The sequence below is a fragment of the Rhopilema esculentum genome, chromosome 17 (genome assembly GCF_057945365.1).
Source record: "Rhopilema esculentum isolate cy_ngs chromosome 17, ASM5794536v1, whole genome shotgun sequence".
Classification (NCBI taxonomy): Eukaryota; Metazoa; Cnidaria; class Scyphozoa; order Rhizostomeae; family Rhizostomatidae; genus Rhopilema; species Rhopilema esculentum.
The window spans coordinates 128,906-154,329 of NC_142831.1; the positions used below are offsets into that span (position 1 = coordinate 128,906).

At 35.7% G+C, this 25,424-nt stretch overlaps 2 protein-coding genes across 2 annotated transcripts in view; one reads left to right on the forward strand and one right to left on the reverse strand.

Moving 5' to 3' along the window:
* On the reverse strand, window positions 1–14,757 carry LOC135680882 (uncharacterized). Its single transcript, XM_065195100.2, has 8 exons — window positions 14,462–14,757; window positions 12,323–12,646; window positions 11,521–11,722; window positions 5,781–6,446; window positions 5,049–5,129; window positions 4,608–4,694; window positions 2,929–3,038; window positions 1–1,939 (listed from the first exon to the last, which is right to left on the reverse strand). The coding sequence occupies exons 1-8, from the start codon at window positions 14,608–14,610 to the stop codon at window positions 778–780; spliced, it is 2,781 nt and encodes a 926-aa protein (XP_065051172.2). The 5' UTR covers window positions 14,611–14,757; the 3' UTR covers window positions 1–777.
* LOC135680889 (uncharacterized) overlaps window positions 14,743–25,424 on the forward strand; it is a 21,893-nt gene continuing 11,211 nt past the window's right edge. The window contains exons 1-4 of the mRNA XM_089113501.1: window positions 14,743–19,577; window positions 20,370–20,464; window positions 21,553–21,972; window positions 22,404–22,778. Coding sequence (XP_088969627.1) covers window positions 19,444–19,577; window positions 20,370–20,464; window positions 21,553–21,972; window positions 22,404–22,778 — 1,024 coding nt within the window. The 5' untranslated portion in view covers window positions 14,743–19,443. The remainder of the gene's footprint in view (window positions 19,578–20,369; window positions 20,465–21,552; window positions 21,973–22,403; window positions 22,779–25,424) is intronic.

Sequence of the window (25,424 nt, forward strand, 5' to 3'; positions counted from 1 at the left end):
GAATATTTATGTACATATCAACGCATATTCTTTTAAAAACTACGAGACTGGAGGCATGATGTTGTCAAAATTATCCAACGAGAGTTAACAGAAAAACTATAAATATTTACAACTTTGGTGGGAAATATTTGTCGAAATTAAAGGATTCAAGGTTTTTCAGCTTTGTACCTTGCCTTGGTATTGAAAGCCTTAAAGGCAGTACGTCGCGCGGTTCATTGGTTTGGCGAAACAAAGGACACAATTTATATTTCAGTGAGTTTTCATTTCGTAACAAAGGACGCCTCTTAGTTGCTATTGACCAGTTGTACCAATTTGTCACGCTTCTCTAAATTCGAGGACCCTCGAAATTCAACAAACAATTGCCAATGAACAGCGCGACACACTGCCTTTAAGTAATCTTAAACAGTACTGAAAAACCAAAAATATTCATGGTCATCGTAACACACCGAAACGTCTAATTTCTAATCTGCCCGTAGAAAATAACTAAATTACAGCACTCTTAGTACTGGATCTCAAAGTTACTGTGATATTTAAAACTTCAAATTTGTCAAAGGGTTATAACGGCTAGGACAGACCCCAGAGTCGCCCTGTAAAATTACCTATCCTCCTGTGAATTTTATTGCTTCAAAAGAATCCGCCTACAATGTGGAATGTTGGGTGTTGCTTTCAGGAGACCTTCGGTTACTTTTTGTATTTACCAACTTGACTACTCTACCAAATCATGCTAGTATCTATAAAATGTCTAAAAACTGCTACAAAAATCAATTGTACACATATTTACAGCACCGTTTTAGCCGGCCTTGGTGGATGATCCCAGCACGCACTACTGGTACGCTTGAAAAACCTTGCTCTTAATTTAGGGAAAATTTCCTCTAACTTTGGTGGCTGAAGCAGGTTGGCAAATATTTCGTAAGGGTCAATGTCACTGCGTTGCTGTTGGCGTACGGACTCCGTGAGATTCGCACCTTTGGCCCAGCTAGGCACCATTTGGGCTGGATCTTCTTCATCATCAGTCGAATCATCTTCATTTAAATCTTCAATATCATACGATTGAAGAGACGGCGACCTTTTCTTGTGCAATTTGCTTTTCACTTTATTCAACGTAGGCGTCTTGTAAGAAGTACAATGAACCTTCTGGACTTGATTCTGCGCTGTCTTATTAAGATGTGGTGCTGGATGAGCCGGCGATTTCATCACTGACTCTTTAATATCTAGCTCTGCTTTATCAAAGGTTCTTTTAACTTCACCAAGCTGCTTTTGCTCCAATTTCTTCTTATAGTAAGCTTCGCGCTCTTTCATTTCCTGTTCCTTGGCTTCTTTCAGCTCCCTTTCCTTTTTCAATTTAGCTTCAGCTTCTTTTCGTGCTTTCTCTAATTCCTCAGCTTCCTTTCTCAGACTTTCTTGTTCCTCTCTCTCTTGCCTTTCCTTCTCGAGTCGCTTCTTTTCTTGCTGCTCTTTCAGCTCTCGCTCCTCCTTTTCTCTCTGAGCTTTCTCCTCCAGTCTTTTCCTAACCAGAGCCTCCCTCTCCTCTATCTCTCTTCTAATTCTTTCTTCTTGAAGTTGTAAGTCGCGTTGATGGCATTCAAGTCGCTGCTCCTCCAACCGTTTCTGCTCTTCAATTTTCTTTTTACGCTCTACCTCTTCATATTCCTGCTTTCTCTGCAAAAACTCTGCCCTTTTCTTATCCTCTTCTTCCTTCTCAGCTAACTTGGCTTTCCTTTCAAGTTCTTCATTTCGCCGCTTTGCTTCTGCCTCAGCCATTTTTCTCTCCCTCATTTTACGCTTCATTTCTTCTTCTTTTTCTTTATACTTCCTGACACGCTCTTCTTTTTTCTTCATCAGCTCAAGTTTTTCTTGTGTAATTTTGATTTTAGCCACATCCTCCTGTGCCTTCTTTGCCTGGGCTTCGGCAACACGCTGTTCACGCTCTTGCCGTCGTCTACAAAAATAACAGTGCATTAAAGTTTATGATTTTTTAACAGAAGATAGAATGGGAAAGCGGAAACGGTATATTTGCAAAAATAGGAATGCCCAAATAAAATGCGATTCGGCAAAAAGGTCAACATTGCTTGCTCAAGAGTCAAGTAAACGCCCAAACTAAGAGTGATTAAAATTTCACGGCACCAGCAAAATCAGACTTTAATTTAGGTGTCCTTGGTTTTTTTCTGCATCAAAACAAAAGATCCTGACTTGTGTTGACAGAAAAAGATCGTTTCCCACTCGCCCATTAATCAAAGACAAGGAACCATTCAAGCGCCTTATTCTTCAAATGGAAGCTTTATAACGATGGTTCACACCCTTCCACTCCACTTAGCATGTCAAAAAGTTCTTTCTTGACACTCAAGATTAAAACAATCAATATTGCATCCCAAGAGCGTAATGGCTCAATTTCTCCCAGCAATACATCAAAAGCTATAATAAAGATGGTGGCGACAAGGTTTCTGAAATCACTACATTCACGAAAAGGCACAGATTGTTGTTAAGTCTGCAAAACAGTCTTTTTGATTAAAAACAGAAAGACAATTTCATATTTGATTGCGTGCGGCTACTGTTGTTGCATTGCTTAGCACATGACTAAACATAATTTTGACTGTTTTTAGGACTCCATATATTTGAATCGTTTCTTTTGCAGTTATTGAGGCTACAGAATTATTCCACACTTAAAGAAGGTTGTTCTCAGTTGATGGGATCTAAGACTAGAGTTAACTGTACCAGATTGTTATCGGAGCGCAGTGAAACTTCATTCCTCCCTAGGCCTGATCCACACTGAAGTATTTGATGGTCTAGTCGAAGCCACGTGCTCATTAATACTTTCTCAATAAATACTGCATCAAATGGCGAAGAGAAACCCTGAAATTTCGGTGACATAGAATATTTGTACATAGAACACATCATATGCTGAAAAATTGGAAGGCATGGGGAACTCACTTCTTTCTTTCATCAATTTCTTGTTGCCTCCTGAGTTCAGCCTGCTCGACAAGCTTTTTTCGGACTTGTTCACGCTTTCGGACTTCCTCTTCTATGCGCTTTTTTCTTTCCTAATATAAAAAACACAAAATAATGTAAATGAATTACCAAAAGAAAATCAGGCATGGTTCTCTTTGATATTTGCAGAGCGTGACAATGAAAAACTTGAACAGTTATATAAATGCCTATATGGCTTTGAAAAAAGCAAACACTTTACAACATAGTAAAGGCAATCTGTCTCGTTGTGGATTGGTTAACAAGAACAATAGCTCGAACAATAGCCTAAACACGATTCCAGCGCTCCGCCATATTTTTTACAATGCGATAAATTAAAGGGGGACTGGAAACAATAAAATCCCTTTATTCTTATAACCAATCAACGTCGTGTCAGATTGCCTTTAACTAAAAGCTTTTTCGTCTGACACTCCTCAGAGCATAACACGTCAGAATAAGGGTCCGAAAGAACACGATGAAAAATATATGCCCAGTTGTGGATCGAAATAGGCCAATCAGAAAAAAGCAAGCACAAAATCGGTATAGTTGACCAATCAGTGCCGCGTGCCTAAAGAAAAATTACCACTGGAGTCCAAGAGAGAACGAACTCCTTCTGTCTACAGAATGGCGGTTTTTTCGTTTGTATTTAGATCGATTCCAAAACTGCTAGATTGAAGGACAACAGGGCTCTGCCAATTATCCGAAACATGTCGTCATTATAGAGTTTTGCACAATCTGGGTTGTCTAATAGATGTTGACCGATGACAGAATCACTTGTTTTAACAGTGTTTCTAGACCTACAAGATCGAGGAGGCTGTTTTCTTTGAGGGGCAGTTTTGTTTCTTATGTTGGAAGGAACAAACTGTTGTATCATATCCCCCAATCTTTGGATTGTGCGTTCTACGTAGCCAGAATCACACTGGCACGTAAATTCATAAATAAAGGAACTTTTTTGGTTGGTAGAAACGCAATCCTTTTGAATGGATGGAAGGGCTCTCCTACTGCTGTAAACAATACGAGGATTGACAGCAAAGAAACATTTTGTTATGGCTTGCCTAATCTGACTCTCGAATCGCAAGGAAGTGTTACCAATCCATGGTTGTTTCAAATAAACTGGGCACTTTTGCGGACCAAACTCTTGAGCAGACAAAAAACTTGCGATCTTCTCCTCAGTATAAGATAAAATGCCGTCTTCTGGATAGCCGTTGTCCAGAAAGATCGTTTTAAGTTTTTCCAGTTCAGCATGCAGTTTATCTAAATTTGACGTTTCTCACGTTTTATGCTCTGAGGAGTGTCAGACGAAAAAGCTTTTAGTTAATATGTTGTAAATTTTTTGTTTTTTTCAAAGCCATTTTCAAGTTCTGTACCGCCAAAAAAACTGTTCAAATACATATATACTTGCATAAGATACATAAAATTGTCAACAAAATACACTTACGAACACCACATATAAGAAATCTTCTAATGTATGATTGCCAAATTCATTCTTTAAGACATCTAAAAATGCCCTCGAGATTTAGTTAAAAACTTTCATAATCACAGGGAAATTCATTATTTTGATAAAAACAGTGTGAAGACCTCTTGAAGAAGGGATTACAAACTGTTGCGATTCTGAATATTTTTAATGAGGTGATTTTCATCCTGACCTGAACTGTTTCCGTTTTTGTTTCTGTGTTAGACTTGATAAAGGAAGTAATTCCAACAACTATGTTTCCCTTCTTTGTGTAAGGTGCCTGAAATAAAAATGTTTTGCAAAATAATGGTAGTCTTTGAATCTGAGCCAATGTGGTAACTTTATTTCAGTGTCTTTTATCCAGTTACCTTCAAATTGCCCTCCATGGCAGGCAAATGCCAGCTGACCAACCCAGTTTGTCCACAAAGTAGTTGTGAGGAATACACTAAAGGTAAGCCAAACAAAAGATTTCGCCCCTCTTATTCTAAAATTCTGGCTCTGCCCCTGCATATGATAAAGATTTGATGTTCATTTTGGAAATGAACAGCATAGCAGACAAGGAATGTTTGTAGCAAATACAAAATAACACCAAAAATGATATTTCAAAATACTTGTGACAATACTGTTTGCTCACCTGGTTTATCACATTATTGTTCTGGTTTGCAGCTTGTATCAACGAGTGAACCCCAGAAACAATGTTTTTGGGTTTTACTGGCTGTCAAAAGAAAGAACAGATATGCAAAAAGCTGATAAATAATCCCTTTGAGATGTTTGCCTTCAAAGTATATCTACTGTACATATACTGTCACTAAGAGATCACTTAGAGAATTTCACATTAAGAGATTTAAACTAAGTATCAGCCTTGCTTGTACCTAGTGTAATGCTGACAACAGGGGTGGACCATTTTCCCGGCAACTTTAGGTTAGGAAATGCATCTTGGTGCCAGAGCTTGTATTATTACTTATGGTTTTGTGTCTTCCCCTCCAAAAAAGCATAAGCTAATATGTTTCCTACATATTTGAAAATCCCAAATGTTCATACCTCTTTCAATTAAAAATATCTTTTCAATTAATTGCCAGGTTAACAGCACTGGGAGATGTAACTTAACAAGAAATGTAGTTAATTTTTTGTGCAAAAGTGGTTGGTTATTTTGGGGGAGGAGTATTTCCGACAGGGGTATTTTATTACTAAAGTTCCATGATCCCTTATAAAAACTGCTTTACTAGTATGTGAAGTTCTAAAGCAAACATATGACAAACCAGACAGCGAAAAGATTGTATAAACCAACGAAACTAAACAGGAAGTAAAAAGGTAAAACTGGATGCATGTACTTTTGAATGACCCAGTCCCCAAATTGTTTCTATACCTTCACTATTTTGGGTCCCTTTCTCTCATAGCAACCATCTGAGTCATTGTCAAATTCTTCACCATTCGAATCCTTCTTTTCACTAGATTCAACTTCTTTGATTGGATCACAGTCAGTAGAAATGAAAACCTCCATCTTCTTTTCATCAACAATAGCATCCTCACTGTTTTCTATCTGGTCACTTACAATTACTTTTTCTATTATTCTTCCTTTAGAAGCAGGACTATTTTCCTTCCTTGGGTTGCAGTTACCCCCTCTTAGAGGACTTCTCCCTCTTCTTGGACTTTGAGCTTTGGGTGTACTTGATGCCGGCACTTTTATTTTTTCAAATAATCTTTCTTTAATTTTTGCTATTTGTACCCCTGGTACAAGATTGCTTGGAGATTCACAAACAATTGTTTGCTTTTCAAGAGCCATTAGCTTTTCTGTTTCTTGATTTGACATGTTCTCGCAATTGTTGACTCCTACATGATCTTGTTCAGTTTCGCATTTATTTTCAATTTCAGCAGCACTTAGTCTTTCTAACCTGACCTTGCATTGATTTGTCTGTTGGTTTGCATCATCCACCATATCAACATCCCTTATTATCTCATTTCCTGACAACATTTCCTTGGAACTATGTGCAGCATCCTTTTCTTCAATGATAGCTTCTTTACTAGCCACAATCTAAATAAACAAAACGAGGATTAGGAAAAAACATAAGAATTAGACTGTCATAAGTCTACAACTGTGCATTTCCCAGAACATGGCCAGAAACCGGCAGCAGGCCGGTAGTGTTTTTACCATTATTACTGTATAGTAACATTTTATTCTCAAAGTTTCAATCAGATTGCTGCTTTCTTCTGCTAGACACAACAAACTTTGTAGAAATAATATGGCATCGGCCCTCTATTCTTAGGGAGATTATTACCTGCAGGTCATTAACCACAGATGTCTATTATGTTCTTTCCATGGTATTTTAAATTGTCGAAAGCTAGTTTGAATATACTGGTCACATAATTACTTCCCCGTTTCTAATAATGGAAACAGCCAAATCTTTCTGATGGGAGTCAGCTGAAGCAAAATTCAATTGTTTTTGATGCGTGAAATAGAGCAGCCTAGCAGCCCTGTTAGTACTTCTGGGAATCAAATAACACAGCAATTTACCTTTCTTCAGTGATGTTTACTGGTTTTGCTGACATGTTAGCAGGCCTACCTGTAAAGATTTTAGCAGGTGCTTGGCTGATCGGGTGCCTCAAAGCAATATTTCTTATGAAGGCATGTGATTCATAATTTCTGGTTTAAATCAAAGCAAGCTTTGATAATGCTTTGACAATGAGCTCCAATTATTTTTACATTCAAAATGAATACCTTTGTGGTACCAAAGATTAATATAACTCTTGACTAACAAGTTTAATAGACCACCAAAAGTGTCTAAAATCACTTCCTGTACAGAAAACAGTGGCAATGTCGATTCAAAGTGGCTCTTTCATCACACGCGACTGGCACAAACAGTTTTCAATTGTTTACCATGTATATTATGAAACGTTTCCCTGAATCATGAATGCCATACTTAGTGCGTAATCTTAAATGCAAATGGATGAGGTGCATGACAAATTGCGCACCTTGTCTCGCCTGGGCTCAGACTGAGAGCCCTTTATTAGCTTTTTCAAAATAAATCATGTTTTGGAAGATCAACTAAATGGTCTTTGTCTGGGTGCTTAAAATGCAAATCCAATGATTTCAAAACATGGACAGGGGGCAACACAAGAGCAGCACCACAAGAGCAGCACCACAAACGAAAAGACCGTGCCAGATATGTCTCAATATGTATTTTTCTTTGATTAATTTTTCAGTCTGCATCCTTTTCAAAATTTAAAATTTAATTTGTAAACAGTAGGTATTCAAATTGTTTCAAGTTGCTTGATACTTGAATTATTATATGAAAAAGAATTTAAAATGAATGATAAACTGAACAAAACGTTGAATGTGTACAGAGACCTTTTACACACCATTTATCATTATTAGAATTCTAATCATAATAGCGATTTTAATAATATGCCCACAAAGTGACTTAAAACTAGGGGCTGCCAAATAATTTTACAAGACAAACCACCACTTGCAATTTCTTTAAACAGTAGTTACAACCATCTTGTTTATTTAAAGAAGACCAACGGGAAAACAGGTTCTTCACTGATTCTTTTTGATACGCTGGAAAGGGAGTTCCTGCATTTATCCTTTATAAGAAATTTCTTAAAAGAGATCCAAGAATCAGATCCCAAAAAAACGAAAAAACTTTCAGCATTATCTGAAATTCTTACTTGCTTACAAAAAATGTCTTTATCCACTGATAAATTGCTTTTGACCAGATCTTTTTATTTCTTTTTAGAGTGATTTTAGTTTGCCATTTAGAGACAATTGAAGACTGTGATTCATCAACAATGGATTTTTTCCAATGTATTGCTGGGCCCAAATTTGGGGCTTGCAACACACCAACACGGACCCCTAATGGGTCATTCCATGTCAAATCATCAGACCCATGTAACCCATGGTCTTAGAATTTCTTGATTTTTTCATCACAAAGAGCCACTTTGGAGAAAACACCACATACAAAATTTCATCCTTATATCTCTTATGGTTGCGATTTTGTAGCCGTTTCAAAAGTGACCCATTTTAGCCAAATATGCCACACCCAGTTTGCCAAGCGATGGGCGCGGCTTTCTATCAATAGCTGTAACTTTTCTATAGTTGTCAATATTTACTTGAAAATAATGTCAATTATTGATTTGATACTGTAGATTTCAAATATTGCATCAGAATTTGTCAATTCTCTAAGGTGAAGCAGATAGTCATATGTTAAAGGTTATCACTTGTTTTGAAAATATTCCCAACTGATGTATATAAATATTGAAAAAAAGTCCTGTAGCTGGAATCATAGCATTAGAAGCTTGCTATATTCTGAAAGTGTATTCTTTGGGCTATCAGAAAATGTTCAAGATTACAATTGCAATTGAAGTATTTTGAGTTAATTGCACCTTACAAAATGGGTATAATTTTGCAGGAATCGTGAGCAAAAAAATTTATATTTAAGGTAATATTGCATGAAATAAAAAATAGCTGCTAAAAACATTGAATCAATCATGATTTCACATTCAGAGACAACAAAGAATAATTAAAAATTATTCCTAGCCATGGACAAGCTGAGATACTGCTTTATTGTCACTGTAGCTGAAGCTCTAAGTTTGACCTGTAATTGTTTTGGATGAATCAGTTTTGCAAAGCATGTAAATGTGATACCCAGCATATGTATGATCTGCTTGATCATGTAAAGTTCTGAGGGGGTTCAGGTGGGTGCATGAAGTCATTTGAAAGTCCCCTTCATCTTCATTAATGTCATAGCAACCCACCAGTCATTGTCATATAGGCAAGCAACATACTTTATCGTTCGAGTCCAAATGCCATTCTCTCCCTTCTTAGAAAGAAAAGCAAAGTTTGCTGCAAAGTCTCTGTCATCAGAAAATTACTTGAAAGCAATCTTTTCATCTTAAAGTAGATAAAACTGGGGTGTAGCATGCAATTTTGCTTGTTCCAATGGGCTGACTGAATTTCATCTTAAGTGAAAAATTCATAGTTTTCGGCAAAGTCAGCCAAAAAACAAGAATCATCTTCATTTATTCCTTTCACTTAAGGTATTTTGACTGCAATTGTGTAAGAAAAGAATGAGAGGTCGAAGCAACAATACACTTTACAAGCAGCTCAACAAAATAAGCAATACTCAAGAACCTTGTTACTATTTCTGATCTTCTAGTGTTATCACCTTGCTGAAATAAACATCACTATCGCCATCATGTAAACACTGATCAAGAAACCTTTTAAGTACAGATATCCCTGAACAGTTGCGACATCTGTGCGCTATACATTGCTTACTGTCCTTGGAGCAGACAGTCATGTCTATCATATCTCTGTATGTTTTGTTAATGGCAACTGGAAGTGATGAATTTTGATATGTAGTACAACCACAAACAGAATTGTTTCTAATCAGTTTCCTAATCAGTTTTCACTTAAAGATGAAAAGATTGCTTTCAAGTAATTTTCTGATGACAGAGACTTTGCAGGAAACTTTGCTTTTCTTTCTAAGAAGGTAGAGAATGGCATTGGGTTTACATGATGGTGATAGTGATGTTTATTTCAGCAAGGTGATAACACTAGAAGATCAAAAATAGTAACAAGGTTCTTGAGTATTGCTTATTTTGTTGAGCTGCTTGTAAAGTGTATTGTTGCTTTGACCTCTCATTCTTTTCTTACACAATTGCAGTCAAAATACCTTAAGTGAAAGGAATAAATGAAGATGATTCTTGTTTTTTGGCTGACTTTGCCGAAAACTATGAATTTTTCACTTAAGATGAAATTCAGTCAGCCCATTGGAACAAGCAAAATTGCATGCTACACCCCAGTTTTATCTACTTTAAGATGAAAAGATTGCTTTCAAGTAATTTTCTGATGACAGAGACTTTGCAGCAAACTTTGCTTTTCTTTCTAAGAAGGGAGAGAATGGCATTTGGACTCGAACGATAAAGTATGTTGCTTGCCTATATGACAATGACTGGTGGGTTGCTATGACATTAATGAAGATGAAGGGGACTTTCAAATGAACTTCATGCACCCACCTGAACCCACTCAGAACTTTACATGATCAAGCAGATCATACATATGCTGGGTATCACATTTACATGCTTTGCAAAACTGATTCATCCAAAACAATTACAGGTCAAACTTAGAGCTTCAGCTACAGTGACAATAAAGCAGTATCTCAGCTTGTCCATGGCTAGGAATAATTTTTAATTATTCTTTGTTGTCTCTGAATGTGAAATCATGATTGATTCAATGTTTTTAGCAGCTATTTTTTATTTCATGCAATATTACTTTAAATATAAATTTTTTTGCTCACGATTCCTGCAAAATTATACCCATTTTGTAAGGTGCAATTAACTCAAAATACTTCAATTGCAATTGTAATCTTGAACATTTTCTGATAGCCCAAAAAATACACTTTCAGAATATATCAAGCTTCTAATGCTATGATTCCAGCTACAGGACTTTTTTTCAATATTTATATACATCGGTTGGGAATATTTTCAAAACAAGTGATAACCTTTAACATATGACTATCTGCTTCACCTTAAAGAATTGACAAATTCTGATGCAATATTTGAAATCTACAGTATCAAATCAATAATTGACATTATTTTCAAGTAAATATTGACAACTATAGAAAAGTTACAGCTATTGATAGAAAGCCGCGCCCATCGCTTGGTAAACTGGGTGTGGCATATTTGGCTAAAATGGGTCACTTTTGAAACGGCTACAAAATCGCAACCGTAAGAGATATAAGGATAAAATTTTGTATGTGGTGTTTTCTCCAAAATGGCTCGTTGTGGTAAAAAAATCAAGAAATTCTAAGACCATGGGTTACAAATCTTAAAAATATCTGATGATTTGATATGGAATGACCCTAATGTAAAAATTCCCAAAACTGTATTTTTCATTTTAAAAAAGTTTGTGTTTTAGAGAAATTTTTTTATCTATAAATGCTGATATAGATATAATACAAAGATACTTTGTTCATAATTTTAGTCATAGTATTTGAAGCAAAATTGTCATATCATAGAAAATTTTTCACTTGAGTAGAAAAATTTCCCAAAAGACCTTCCCAAAAGGCCGTTAAGACTGGTAAGAAATATTACAATCCAACACAATATACCTGTATTGAATTTCTTGGTATAACTGAATCATCTGAGTTTTTCATTGAACTTGGAACTTCTTTGTTAAAATTTGTAGAGTCTGACTTTTTGTTGCCACTCAAGCAGAAGTCTGCTTCATGTTCTATGAATGACTTTGTTGTGTTTGACTGAAGATCATCTGAATGACCGTCACTTGATCCAGCCTCATGTATACTATGTAAGCTGTTTGAGAGGAATTGATTGAGATACATTTGTAAATCAATAAGTTGTCAAGTTGAAAGATTTCAACCTAATATCTCATATTCCTAGCATTCATTAATATGCATAGGAAAAAAAATTATTATTGATTGAAATTTAAGCAATGGGATCAATCTCAAAGAATCATTTGCCTAGATCTGTATTTATTTCAGGTAGAACAAGTTAAACTTCAAAATTTTTTTTTTATCTAGGAAGCCCTGTATGTTGTGTACAATTCTATTTATTTTCAAACTTCTTTTGTATCTAGATGCATTACATTACTCTGTTTTTTTCTAATCTAATCTATGGTAATTTTATTTTATCTACTATGCAGTTGTCTCTTGTGATGATTCTTGTAAAAGTTAAAGATGGTGCTTGTCAAAGAAATTAGGTTAATAGATATCAAAATCCCAAATCTAGATAAAAATTTCAAATCCTTTGGCAAAATATAGACTATAGCTCACCTGGTACTTAAATTGCCAACTAAAGGAATAATCTTATTAATTCAACATCGCAAACACTCATTCTGGTAGCATATACAAAAGCTGTTAACATGAGTCTAATACATCAAGAAAATATACAGACCTAGACTCTATAAATATGGTGCTTTCATTCAAAGTTGTATCTTTGGCTGCAGACCTGGTAACTCTTGAGGCTGATTTTACTGCCACAGCTTTTGCTTTTGTAGATGATCGTTTTGAAGTCCTTGACCTAGACACAGAGGGCTTAGAACCCTTAGTGCTTCTTCTGAGCTTTCTTGGCCTTTTTGCTTCTGTAAGCTTACACTGTTTATCATCAGAGATCTCATTCTCTTCATTAGAAAAAATTTCATCACATTGATCTGGCTCAGGTTCATTTAGTTTATGTCTCTTCACACTGGGAGCCCCTGGCAAGCTACAAGCCACATTGCTACAAGAAATGTAGATAGCCACATCAATCAATTTATACATTTAAAAAAGTGCAATCATGAAACTCAGAAGCTCTTCCTAACAGCCTGCGAAATGAGCAAAAGTTAGGCACTTGGTTAATCAACCTCCTAGATAATTTTTGTCTTTTGATCATATTTTCTTAAATGTACACAATCAACATCATAAGAAATAGCCCACAAAATCAAATGAAAACCAACTGTTACGATGATCTTCAATGTACTCCAAGAAATATTAAATATATACCCAGTATAAATGTGCTTCGTTTATAAACTTTATGTATATACATCATGAAGGTCTTAAAAATGTTATTGCCAGATGATCGCAAAAAGTTGTCAAAAACCTCTTTAAGAATGCTTAAAAATGTAGTTCAAATTTCCAAATGCACTCTTCCATCGCGATGTGGTAAATTCAGCTTACTTATGGTTCCTGTGTTTTGATAAACCGGCTTTTGTATCATCTATGTCACTTGATTGGGTCACAAAAGATGACTATAAAAGTGTTAATTCATGAAACATTAACTCCTCAAAGTTTACCGTTTTGCGTGAGCAATCAAGCGCTTGCTCAAACGAAAAAGCCTGCAACATTGAAGCAAGGCAAATGGAAAATAGAATATAATATATCGCACACCCTCTAATAAGCCCCAGTGGCTTATTTATTTTTTACATTTTTGGATGGGGCATTAATTGAGGTGGCATTTTTTGAGGGGGGCATATACGAGAGGGGAGGGGGGGGGGCTGATAAAATTATAGTGGACATCAAGAAAGTTTCTTGAAGAAACATTATTAAAATACCTTGCATATTTTAGTAGGAACTCAAACACTGGAAAATTTGGTGCAGTTTCACATGTGCACACTTATCACAAGTGCACCACTGGTACAGTGGAACCCGGCCTTATGGCCACTTTGGTAATACAGCCACCTCATTATTACGTCATTATTTGTTTGGCCCAGAAAAACAGCTTTACATAGTCTCATAAAAAAACCCTGTTAATGCGGCCTCCCGTTAATACAACCAGCGGCTACATTTTGCCACCCCAAACAGCCGAGTATTTATAATTCACCCTGTTAATATGGTCATTTGTATTTTGAGGCAATATCTTGCCTTGAAGATGCATTATGTTTTTTTAAGTCAAAAGGAAACAATGGCACAGCAGACGCCCTTTCAGGTGTGATATTCCACACTCAAAGTGATTGGCTGGAACATAGAACGAAATAGTCTAAAGTCATAGATAGACTATTTTGCAAAATCATGAACATGATTTGGTGATTAAGGCCCAAGAACCCAGGACTTCCGTTTCGTTTTGTTTGTAGGCTAGTTATTTAACAATTTTTTTTAGGAGAAAAGTTCTTTAGGATGTTATTATTAATTTCTTCTCTTTAGACTCCAAAATTTGACCCTACCTCGTTAATACAGCCACCCTGTTAATACGGCCAATTTTTGGTGGCTCGTTGGTGGCCGTACGGCCGTATTAACGGGGTTCCACTTTAAATAGCATGCGCACACCAAACTGCCATGAAATTAGTCCGTTTCACATGTTCGACAACACATTACTGTGAAATGCATCAATTTTATATTGTGGAACTCCATTAATAGTAACTTTGATATGAATGAAAAATTTGGGTTTTGGGATAGGCCTAGTTCAATTGCAATGTTTAAACAAAAGGACTCGTTGACTTCAAGATGAAAAGTCTAGTTAAGAGAAAGCAGCGAATGTCTGGCTATAATGGACAATTTCTACTCTTGGACACTAGATTTAATAAAATTCATTAAAAGGCATACAATTTTTATACATTACCTATGAATGGCTTCTTTTGCAGCAGGGACAATAGGTTGCAACCAGTCATGAAATGATCCCGCTTGACTCAGAATTTTCCCAAGTTGTTCTTCTTGCAGCTTCCACGACTTTTGGAAAACTTCGTGAAGAAGATTACTTTTCCGAGCCATAATTATACTTTTCAGGTTTTTACACCACAACAAGAAAATGATATTCAACAATATCCATATGATGGAAAGGTATTTCAAAAGCACCAACACTAGCAGTTACAGCGATTCAGGTTTCCTGTAGGCCGCCAAAACATGTTACTGCAAATATAACCGAAACAAAGTTCAAATTTTGCCTCGTATACATGTGGCCAATCAGAACTATCGGATTGCAGACAGTGTCACTAGAGTTGGAAATTTACAACTGCTTGCCGCTGTGGTTGCTGATGTCAGGTTTCGCAAGGAAAAGATTGAAATGGAAGGACAATAAATTGTGAAATACAAGAAAAATACAGTTTGTAAATAAGAGAGTAACAATGAAACTGTACTGGAGTGACTCTATCTTAACTTATATGCGGCAGGAAGTTTTGTTGCCTAGTTGGTTGGTCTGGTGGACCTCGTAGAACCTTGCTCGCTTAGACCACCAGATTTGTGATTTCAATATTTGTTATTTTGGCTATGCCTACAACCGGGCTATGTGTAGTCTAGGTTGAATTCGGCTGTATTCGGAGTATTTCGGTCTTTTCATCGTACCAAGTCTCCAAAAATCTCTAGAGGAGCAAGTGATTTTGAGCAAGTTTGTATCGTAACTGAAAGTTTGCAACCTGGGTGCGATTAATATTTCTTAAGCTAACTGTCATCGTGAACTGTGAACTGAGTATTCTTACCCAGTGACAATGATTGCGCTTTTTGAGTGGTGAGGCAAGAGTGCAGTTCTATCCTGTTTCCTATACCAAAATTTCAATATTTTAGGTAAATATCCTGAGCCATGTAAAATAGACTAGTATCTTTACCTGGCTGGAAAACTTGCATAAACCCTGAGATATTTTGTATCTGCAAATTTTTTGTATCTGCAAATTTTTTGTACCTGCATACTTTTTGTACCTGCAGACTTTTTGTGTTCAGCTTCTGACCTGCATTATTGATCAAATCATTTTTACTATAGTCAGAAAAGGTATAAGCATTATTGCTTACAGCCCAAATGATTTTACTAGCAGGTGACAGCTTATAGTGTGCCTGTTGCTTGCTGTTACGCATATAAAAACATCATGTTTACATGGAAAGACCCATTCTTGTGCCCAGTTTAGCATTCTCAGGGGATCTTCTTATAACTGGGACAACAAGATCAGCTTTATGCAGATATCCTCTGAATTGGTCTAAGAATTTAACTAAGGTTGCCAGAAACATGCCATAAATCAGGGCTACTGACACAGGGGGGTTCATGACCTCCCCACTTTTCCCTAAACAAAGACTAGGAATCAGCTTAAAGTATTTATGTTAGATAAATCTTTAGATTACAACAAATACACTACCAGGACAATACCTGCAAAGGCGATTAATGGCAGATGATCCAACTACTTTTGTTGTTGCCTGATTAAACTATGGTTTAATCACTTTTAATTGCCCTAACTTTTAATTAATCAAACATCTTGTGGAGAATTACTGGCTCTAATAAGTGCAGAAAATTGCTTTGGAATCAATGCACAAAATTTGTTGATGAAATCCACTTGGATCCTCCTTCACTATCAATAACATCTCTAAGTCAGTTCTTTCTTGGACATTAAAGAATCTCATGGCTTACAAATCAGATAATTTTTATTGACAACAAGAAATATTTCCTTATATTAAGGTTAGGTCTTTGTGAAGGCTGAGGGAGGACATAGACCTTGCAGATTTTCAGGTAAATTTGAGTAAAAATGGCCTTGTAAGGGGGATGTATTGCTTTTTATGAAAAATACTCCCTAGCATTGCATTGATTCCCCCAAAGAAGTATTGCATTATTTTGACATTTTCATAGCATTAAGTTGCATATTGCTTGTTAAAGATTAACCAAGTTATGGGCTTAACTGTAGCCAAAAGGTTACCCAAGTTGAGTTGAAGAATTTTAGAGCTCAAAAACTCAGGACAAATGACTTCATTTGTTGTTTCCTCAACTTTTACTATTTTGCTATCATTTCCTATAAAAAGTTTTGAAATCATTAGTATCAAAAGACCATTTAAATTGAGTTTTATCCTGTTAATATTTTGGTTTTAACACTGTAAATATTGTCTCTTATAACTATAACTTCTTATGTTAGTAAAGTATTTTGAAATCTTCAATAAATTCAAAGAAATTCATTACCAGTTTAGCACAATTTAGAAGGCCAGTGCCAGATAATGTCACAAGTATTGGATTCCTGCATACACTATTTCAAAACATATCAATGTTATTTAAACTACACCTTTCTTGCCGCCAGGAATCGCCTTTCTACCAACAAGGAAATTCTTTGAAAAATCTAATTAAATATGTAAGTTGCAGGCGTGGATCCAGCCAAAATTTTGTCTGGTTTCAGGGTGTTTTTCCTGGTTACGGTTCTGTATTGTTGGTCCATAAATATAGCCAAAAGTTGCTATTGAGGTTAGTATAATGTGATTAATTTGCCCACACTTTGTCTAAATTGCCGCAATTTACTTTGTCCATTTGATCCTCTTCTCAGAGACGGGAGGCAGGGGGAGCTGAAAATGAACCTGGGAGGAGAGCTGAGAATAAAGTTTAGTGAAATATGAGGACCCACCATGGTTGGGTCCGACGCGAAAGAATTTTTTTTTGAAATTTAGCCTTCTAGAATGGCTAAAGATTCATCTCCCAGACTAAAATTTAACAAATTACTACAACCCTCTCAGAACAGAGAATTCGACGATCTTAAAAGAAACTGCTTCTTGCTTTTTATGACAAAATTGGAAGGGGCGGAGTCATACTAAAACGTTAGTGACAGAGGTAAGAAAGAAAGGGTGACCTTTGGCTCAAAGTGCACATCGATGTGAATAACAAAAGCTGTTGTATTGATTGAGAGAATTTTAATTCCTGAACAGAAATGTGCATCTACTTTGTCTCGATTATTTTCAGTAGGCCATGTTAACACATCTACAATGCAGACATTGCAATGATGCAAAAGTTATCTACTGAAATGGTGCAAATAATAGACAATTAGATAAATTATACCTCAATAAGTTAGTAAATAGATCAAATAAAATCAAGCAGTATATAAACAGTTTTTTCTCTTTTTATTTCATATCTCTTTTTAAAAATTGATATAGAAAAGACGTTCAGAAAATTTTATCTCTGAGAAAGTGAGGCCCTCCCTCCAGTGCCCCCCCCCCCTCTAGCAATTTCGATTCTAATTTTCATGCATTTTTGAAAGCGAAAGTCTAGCCACACAATACAAGACGTCAGATTCTAATTTGCATCTGTATTCCATTTTGTATCATTTTGTATCAAAGCGGTATCGAATATATGCTTTCTAGTCACCGGTTTTTTCGCGTAAGGGAAACATATGGGCACCGGTTTTCACAGGTTTTTAGAAAACAATAACCACCGGTTTCAATATTGGCGCATAGATTGCATTCTCTTAATTTTCACTGTGATTTCTCCGATTTTGAATTCCTCGGATACTTTTGAATAAAAGATGAATTAGGAAGCTGGGAACTCTGTCGGAATCTTTCCAACAAGGGGTTGCTGTTGTGTGGAGGTTCAATTTGGTAGGTAAAAACTGTAGTAAGTCGGGGAGAGATGCAGCAATTGTTGCAATTAAAATTTTAGATAAAATTCAAGATTTACAGAGAAAAATAGTTCTCAGAATTTGACCGGTTTTTTTAAACCTGTGCAACCGGTCTGGATCCGCGCCTGCGATGCGTGTGGTACACAAAGAACTTCTTTCACCATTAAACACAAATTTTATCTAAACAGAGCGCCTATTACTACATTTTTGTTACGAAAAGGCAGTTTCAAATTATAGGATTGCATCATAAAAAAGTACCTTGCCAGAAAATAACCCTTGTTTCTTGTGACTGAGGTTCCTTTGATGAAAGTGGTTGTTTTCAGTTCCGTTATTGCCTTATGTTTTAGTTCATATTTGAAATTGTGAATGTTCTTAGCGTTCTTTACAGTATTCGGCAGAGCATTCCATACCTCCGGCCCTCTAAAACTCAAAGTATTTCTCTCAAACCTTGATCTTAGTCTTTTTGTTGTACATATATCCCAAGTTGTCCCAGCTGGGCACCTCTAAAACACTGCAGCCCACATCTGAATTTTCCAAATCTTATGGAAAATTGATTTCAGTCAATACTTCTATTCGCTTAACTGTCATCTAGTCAACAAACACCTGCTTACTTTAATTGTTTGGTTTGACAATGGAAAATATGGACACTAATGTTTATTATTTGCTTAGTGTGTCAAAACTTATTTAAAACAGTTATTTTTTAATAAGGTAAACCGTTGGTACCCTAAAATAATTCATTGATATTCTCAGAGGAATTTTGGGGTAGCTATTGATTGCACTCCCAGTAATTTCGAAATGGGAGCAACATCGAATCAAATTTCTCAAATATTGTTGTTATGCAAAAGCTTCTTTGAGCATAAGCTTAAAGAGTTTTTGTAAATTCAAAATGTAAAGAAAGGATCCGCAGCAATCTCCAATTTTGAAACATTCTTGGCTAAATCCCAAAAAACTTTTCATCTTTGAGCTTTTTAACTGAAAAACACGTTTTGCAGGCACGTTAGATAAAGTGTATTTTGAAGCTGACAGAATTTTAACGGCCCTGCCTTACTAAGAACTTTTCAAAATTTAGCTGAAATGAGATATATATGATTAACTTAGATGGAACTATACTGTATGAGAGAGTTGAAGAGTTAGGAATGACGTAACAGCTTATTGTAGGAAAAAGGTCTGCTCAACTTTTTTGAGCAGGTGCAACCAGAAAGTGACAAGAATCTTGTCACAAGAGCACTCATCTGGAACAAATTGGAGACTAACAGGTATGACAGGCTTGTCTTTACTACTCCTTTCGACCAACCATCGTTTAGTTAAAATCGTAAACATACTAATAAAGGTCAAATATATCATAGCAGTTCTGCGAAAAAAAGAGTCATTTTTAACTCACTGGAGATTCACGTAAGTTTTTATCTTGTAATTCTATCATGGTAAGCATGTTTTGCTTGCATATACTAAGCTTATAGTTGTTATTTTAGTTCTTTGTTTATAGTAATCAGGTTGTTAAATTAGCTCTGATAACGAATGTAGTTATCTTTTCCATTAATTTTTCAACCAACGTAGTTAAACGAAGCAAGATATGAAAAAAGCAATTTTAATTCTCATTAATTTTCAAACCCATCGTAACTTATTTCAATTGTCATTTTCAGATCTAGCTTCAGATAATTTAAATTTTTTGAATAAATAGAAAATATTTGTGGAAAAACATTTTAATAGAAAGCTTTGTGTTCCGCAAAAAGAAATGTATTACTTCTATCAATTATATTTAACGTATTTTCGACTTTCATTTCCTTGCAATCCGAGTTGATCATTTTCAAATCTTTATTTGTTGGAAGCTGCCAGCTCAAATGGTCAAAACTGAATTTTCTTTTGCTACTGTTTTCACACACCAGCTGAAGTTTGGTTCTACCTAACTTAAGATTGATTTTCCAAGCAACCTTTGACAGAATTACATATCAAGTGTTCAAGCAACTTTGATAGAATTTAGAATGATGAATCTATTAAAACACTACAACCATCTTTCTTAGAAGAGTGTAGAATCAACCTTCAAAATTGGTCAAAAATGTGGCGACATTAATGCTAAGTTGTTTTTCATATCTATATGTTACTAATTGCACTTATCCAGACAAGCTTTTGCATTTTTTGTATTATAAATCAAAGAGGGAATATTTGTACAGTATTTTTTTTATCTAGGATGGTGTCAGGATGGTTGGTGACAATTTTCGTTCTCTGTGTCTTCACCATAATGACTGGTGGAGAGAGCAACGTAAGACGTCAACGCTCACCAGGTTGTTAGTTTGTTCGATGGTCAATTATTGTAAATACCAGTCTGTTTGTAGTTTCAGCAGGCTATCAAATGAGTAATTAATACTGTCATAAACGTGTTTAGAAATAATCTGCTATTTGTCAAATCAAACCCTTGAAACAATAAGGCTATCTTTTGAAAAAACACTTTTTGTTAGGCTTGCAATAAGAGCGAATGATGTGTAATAATGCTGCTAATTTTTCAAAAATGCTTTTATGAATGATGTGTGAGACAGACAAGTGTTGAAGCAGACGACCCTTCAACAACTATGCCTTTTATAGATCAATCAAAGAAAATAATATCTCAGAAGGCCAAGCTAAAATTTCATCTACCATAAACCATACTCATTATCAAAACATTGTTTATTTTACCATTGACGTCTTCTGATCAACTTCAGTTCTTCAAAGTGCTGATAGGAGATTGATGGTCATATCAACATTTCGTGTTAATCTAATTCTTAAAATCGTAATTAAAGCCAGAAAAGGCAGCATTCCTTTACTTATCCTTTATTGACTTACATAAGAATCTTTGTTGACTTCGAAAAACTTTATTTCAAAATTAAACTGTTGCTTAACTTATTAATGAAAACATCATTAATGTGACGATATGTGGCTTTTTAGCGTTAGTTTTTGTCGCCTATATTCTGTTCACATTAACTTCGTGGCATCCGCTGCTTAACCTTTGTGCAATTAGATAGTAAACACGTCAGCTAATGACAACCTTTACGTAAATTAAGCTCTGTTGACGATAAAACATCGCAAGAGGAAACTTGAATATTATTCATTGATATATGAATGTATGCCAGTTGTTTTCTTTCAGACAATGAAAAAAAAACAATATCTATGGTGATATTGTCTAAGCCCAGTTTAAGCCTATAAAGAATTGAACTGGATCATCTTTTGTAAAATTTCATCAGCAGGCCTTAGTCACACATTTTTGAGGATCTTGTGCTATTAGGCTGTGTAGGCAGTGAAAAGAAAACCTGGTAAGAAATGTTAATTCCGATTAATAACTATGACCCAGTTAACTATCGCCTTGTAATCTAACAGCAAATTGAATTTTTTGTTTCAGATTTCCCTTCTTTCAGTGAAGTTGCGAGCAACAAACCGAATAATTTTCGGATAAAAAACACAGATTGTGTATTTAAGCTGAAAAGAGGCCAATGTGAAATGGTATATTTGGTCAGCAGCGGCACGTGTCAACTAAAATCTACTTTATATCAGCTTTTTCATGACGTTGACATAGCACTCAGCACTAGCAACTTTATTGTCCCTGAAAAATTTATTGTTCAAAAATTAAAGATAAATGGATGCCAAAGAAATAAAGAAAATGGAATGATCACATTCAAAGCCCAATCTTCTGAATCGTTGGAACTTCTGCCGCGGCTGTTGACTCTAGGAACAGGAAGTTCCCTAACATTAAAGTGGATTGCTACCAAAAAAATTGCTCCTGAGGCGCTTGCAGTTGCTTTGAAGGGACGCACTACACTTGGTAAGTACTGGTAAGGTGGGAAATTCATGTTTTAGAAAAATTAGGGCAAAGAACATTGGGACAGGCGAGGACAGGGGGCACACCCCCTCTCAGTTTTCAAAAACAGAATCCAAAACGTGCACTCTCCCCTCTTTTGAAAAGCTTTCTACGTCTATGAGAAGATTTCTTCTATGTAAACCAATTTCCTTTCTGCAAGAACCGGAACCTATTTTATTTCTGTGTGATTATTTCTTGCAAAGTTTGCTGGGTCTTTAAGAAATAGCTACATTTCTTCATTTCAAGAAACTCAAATGAGAGAAAGATAACCTGGTTTCTTTCAATGTAACAAATGTCCTTGTTTTAGTAGTTCGTTAGCTTACGTTCTTTTTACCTTTTACTGATAATAATTTTACCGTACGATACTTAAATGTATTTGACATTCTCAAATACAGGCAACGAACAAGTTGAAATGAAAGTGGAGAAGGACAGTGGTGTTGACTACGAGTTGAATTTTAAAATGGGGAGTTTAAGAGTAGATAAATTTTTTGCCGCTTTTCAAATCAGCATTGAGGACATGATAGCTCCAGAATTAGCCACCGAGAAAAACACACTTGGGCTCAACTTGTTGACGATTAAAAAGCCGAAATTCGAAGGAATGTTTTCTCCTAGTGGCGGGTTTGAAATCACTGCAACGGGGAAAATTTCAGCTCCTGATCTCGCTGCTGATGCATCACAGCTCTATGTATTTGTACAAGATGTGAAAAGTTCAGGTTCTACGACAGATAGCTTTGGCAAACCAAGCGGAGGAATCTTTGCATTGTATGAAAGTTAGTGTTATGTTTTTCTTATAATTTTGTCTTGAATTTGTCATCATACTCTTTGTAAAAGAAACTCGAGTTTATAGATCAAAGGCTTAAATTTTTAATGCGCCGAAAAGTGTTCTACTATAGGTTTACATTTTTTTGCAACTTGCATCTAAAACCAATGCAACAGATTAATGCTGTAAGAAATACTTTTAGGAAGTTCATTTCTTAGCATTACATTTCCTACATTTCATATTTTTATCACTTTTTTGATTTTAAGAAAACTTTCTAGCAGGATAATTTAATTTGATGTAGATTAGCCTTGAAATGCATCAACATATCCAACCATCACCATTTCTTGTTTTCCGATTCCATCCTTCTAGACAGGTCTCATAAAAATCGGTCAAAGTTCTATAAACGGTTTTAGGGTCAAATTTCACTTGGGGACTTAGGGATTTTTTTCCTTATTTTCAAAATGGCGGATCAGTTGTAAAATGGCAGATTTTTAGCTAAAATGTAGGTATTAAAATAGGTTTATGGCCATATCAAAGGCAGGTTTTGGATGTTTTCAAGGTTTTCAATCTATTAACCTTTATCTTTCATGATGGTGGCATTAATTCAAATTGGCGGATTTTCAACATCGATCCAAATTTATCTACAATCTGTTAATGAAGTATTTGAATACAATTTTTTATAATGTGCTTTAGGTCACGATATCAGATAAAATTCATTAAAGTTTTTTGGGCATTCTCTCAACAAGATCTAATCTAACCAATGATATGTTCCTTCTGCCAACAAGACAAATGTATTTTTTATGCATCGCATTATGATGTTCACTATTAGTGAAAGTTTCTGAAACTGCTTTCTGAATCCCAGTCATCATCGTCATCATTTTCTTCCTCTTCGTTTTCAATTTCATCTTCTGACGTCATGGCAGCAAATAAACTTCCGATCTCTAGACTCAGTTTTTCTGCTTCTTTTGTTCTTCTTCGTTTTTCTTGCGGTTACTGTCTAACTTGTGACCTAATCGGCCCTTTGGGACTGAAAACAAATTTAGTCTAGAAATCTAATCAGGAAGACCAATCAACGATAAGATAGAATGGATATCATGTTGTTAAAGCTTATCTATGAGCAACTAGAATAAATTTCTTTGTAGCAATAAATATAAAACTTGGTTTCTAAAAAACTGAATGCGTAACCATCCCAGGTAATTTTACGGAGAATCGTCCTCACAACTGCCTTACCATCCACGATCCAAAGCTTCGTCCCTGTTTCTGGCTGTGTTTCAAAGCATCTACAACTTCAGTTAAGTGATTTCTTACTGAAGCCTTTGAAACTTGTCTAAGTGAATCATCTGGCGATGCTAGCTATTGCACCTAGAGCTTGCTGATCGTTCACCGGGCTGCTTAAAATCTGTGCAACTTTCTATGCTTTCTCTAGACCTGTTTTTAGTTTGGGGTTAAGCATCCTTTCGAAAATGCTGACTCTGTCATCAACTTCTACTTTTTTCAGCCTTTTCTGGACAAATTCTTTGAACATTTCATTTCCCATTTGGGCTTCATCCCCCTTTCGGCTGCTAGATGCTGCTCAATAGAATTTTTCCTTACTGAACTTATTAGCTATAGCATTGTCGATGCATCCGGTATTACTCCGCAAACTTCTTTTCTTGCATTTTATTATGGTTTGATAACGCACTTCCGAAAAGGAACTGAAAGCAGGTTGTGCCAAAGCTGATGCAAGCGTTGCTGGTAACTGATTTTCTTGTCAATCTGCAACTGATTGCTTCAAATAATTGCCAGTAGCGTGTAAATTGGTTTACTGCTTTATTCTAAAATACAAGAGCTATTTTCCATTTCAAGTATTTAAAGGCGGTAGCCCTTCAGCAGTGCTGATTTTCAAGGGACCTTAATTTAAGCAAATACAAAATTATCAAATTGGAAATTGGTTTTCAAACGATTGCTTGTTGGGTTTAACACTAAGATGTTAGTAACCGCCATTCGTGGCCTTGTTTTGGATTCTTCAGCTATGATTCCTGCGACAATCCCCAAACATAAGGCAAGTCAACTTCTCCCTTAACAATATCAAGGTTACCAGGATTTTCCGAAATCCTTCCTTGATTATGACAATCTTGTCATGTTTGTCTTCATGTAGCCAAGGAATGATGTGCACTTTGGAACTGATGCCTTCGTCTGCATGGAAAAAGGTATGATTGATTTCGAGATCGTCTACCATTTGCAATATTGCGTTCATGTGTCACTTAATGACATTATCGTTCGGTGGCAAAGGTACGACGGGGACCTAAGTTACACTAATTATTAACAAGACTTGTTGTCTTCTTCGTGAAACATGTCCGTAATTCATTTTCATCCATTACGAATCAGTCAAAATTTTCAGACAAAATTGGATCAGTGCAAGGAGTCTTTTTAGAAATTGTCAATTCGGAAAATCCGCCATTTTGAATTAATGCCACCATTATGAAAGATGATGGCTATTAGACACTTTTTAAAGATTGTTTACAAAAAGTAAATATGCATTTACTTGAAAACATCAAAAATCTGCATTTGATATGAGCATAAACCTATTTTAATTCCTACACTTTTGCTAAAAATCCGCCATTTTGCAATTGAGCCGCCATTTTGAAAATAAAAGAAAAATTGAAGTCCCCAAGTG

What these genes read in the sequence shown, in the direction of transcription:
- LOC135680882 (XM_065195100.2), bottom strand. Translation starts at nt 14,610, where the DNA reads ATGGCTCGGAAAAGTAATCTTCTTCACGAAGTTTTCCAAAAGTCGTGG. An exon ending in GCAAAAGAAGCCATTCATAG is followed by an intron (nt 12,647 to 14,461) that starts GTAATGTATAAA and finishes CATTTCTTGTAG; the next exon opens with CAATGTGGCTTGTAGCTTGC. An exon ending in ACAATAATGTGATAAACCAG is followed by an intron (nt 4,695 to 5,048) that starts GTGAGCAAACAG and finishes TTTTTATTTCAG; the next exon opens with GCACCTTACACAAAGAAGGG.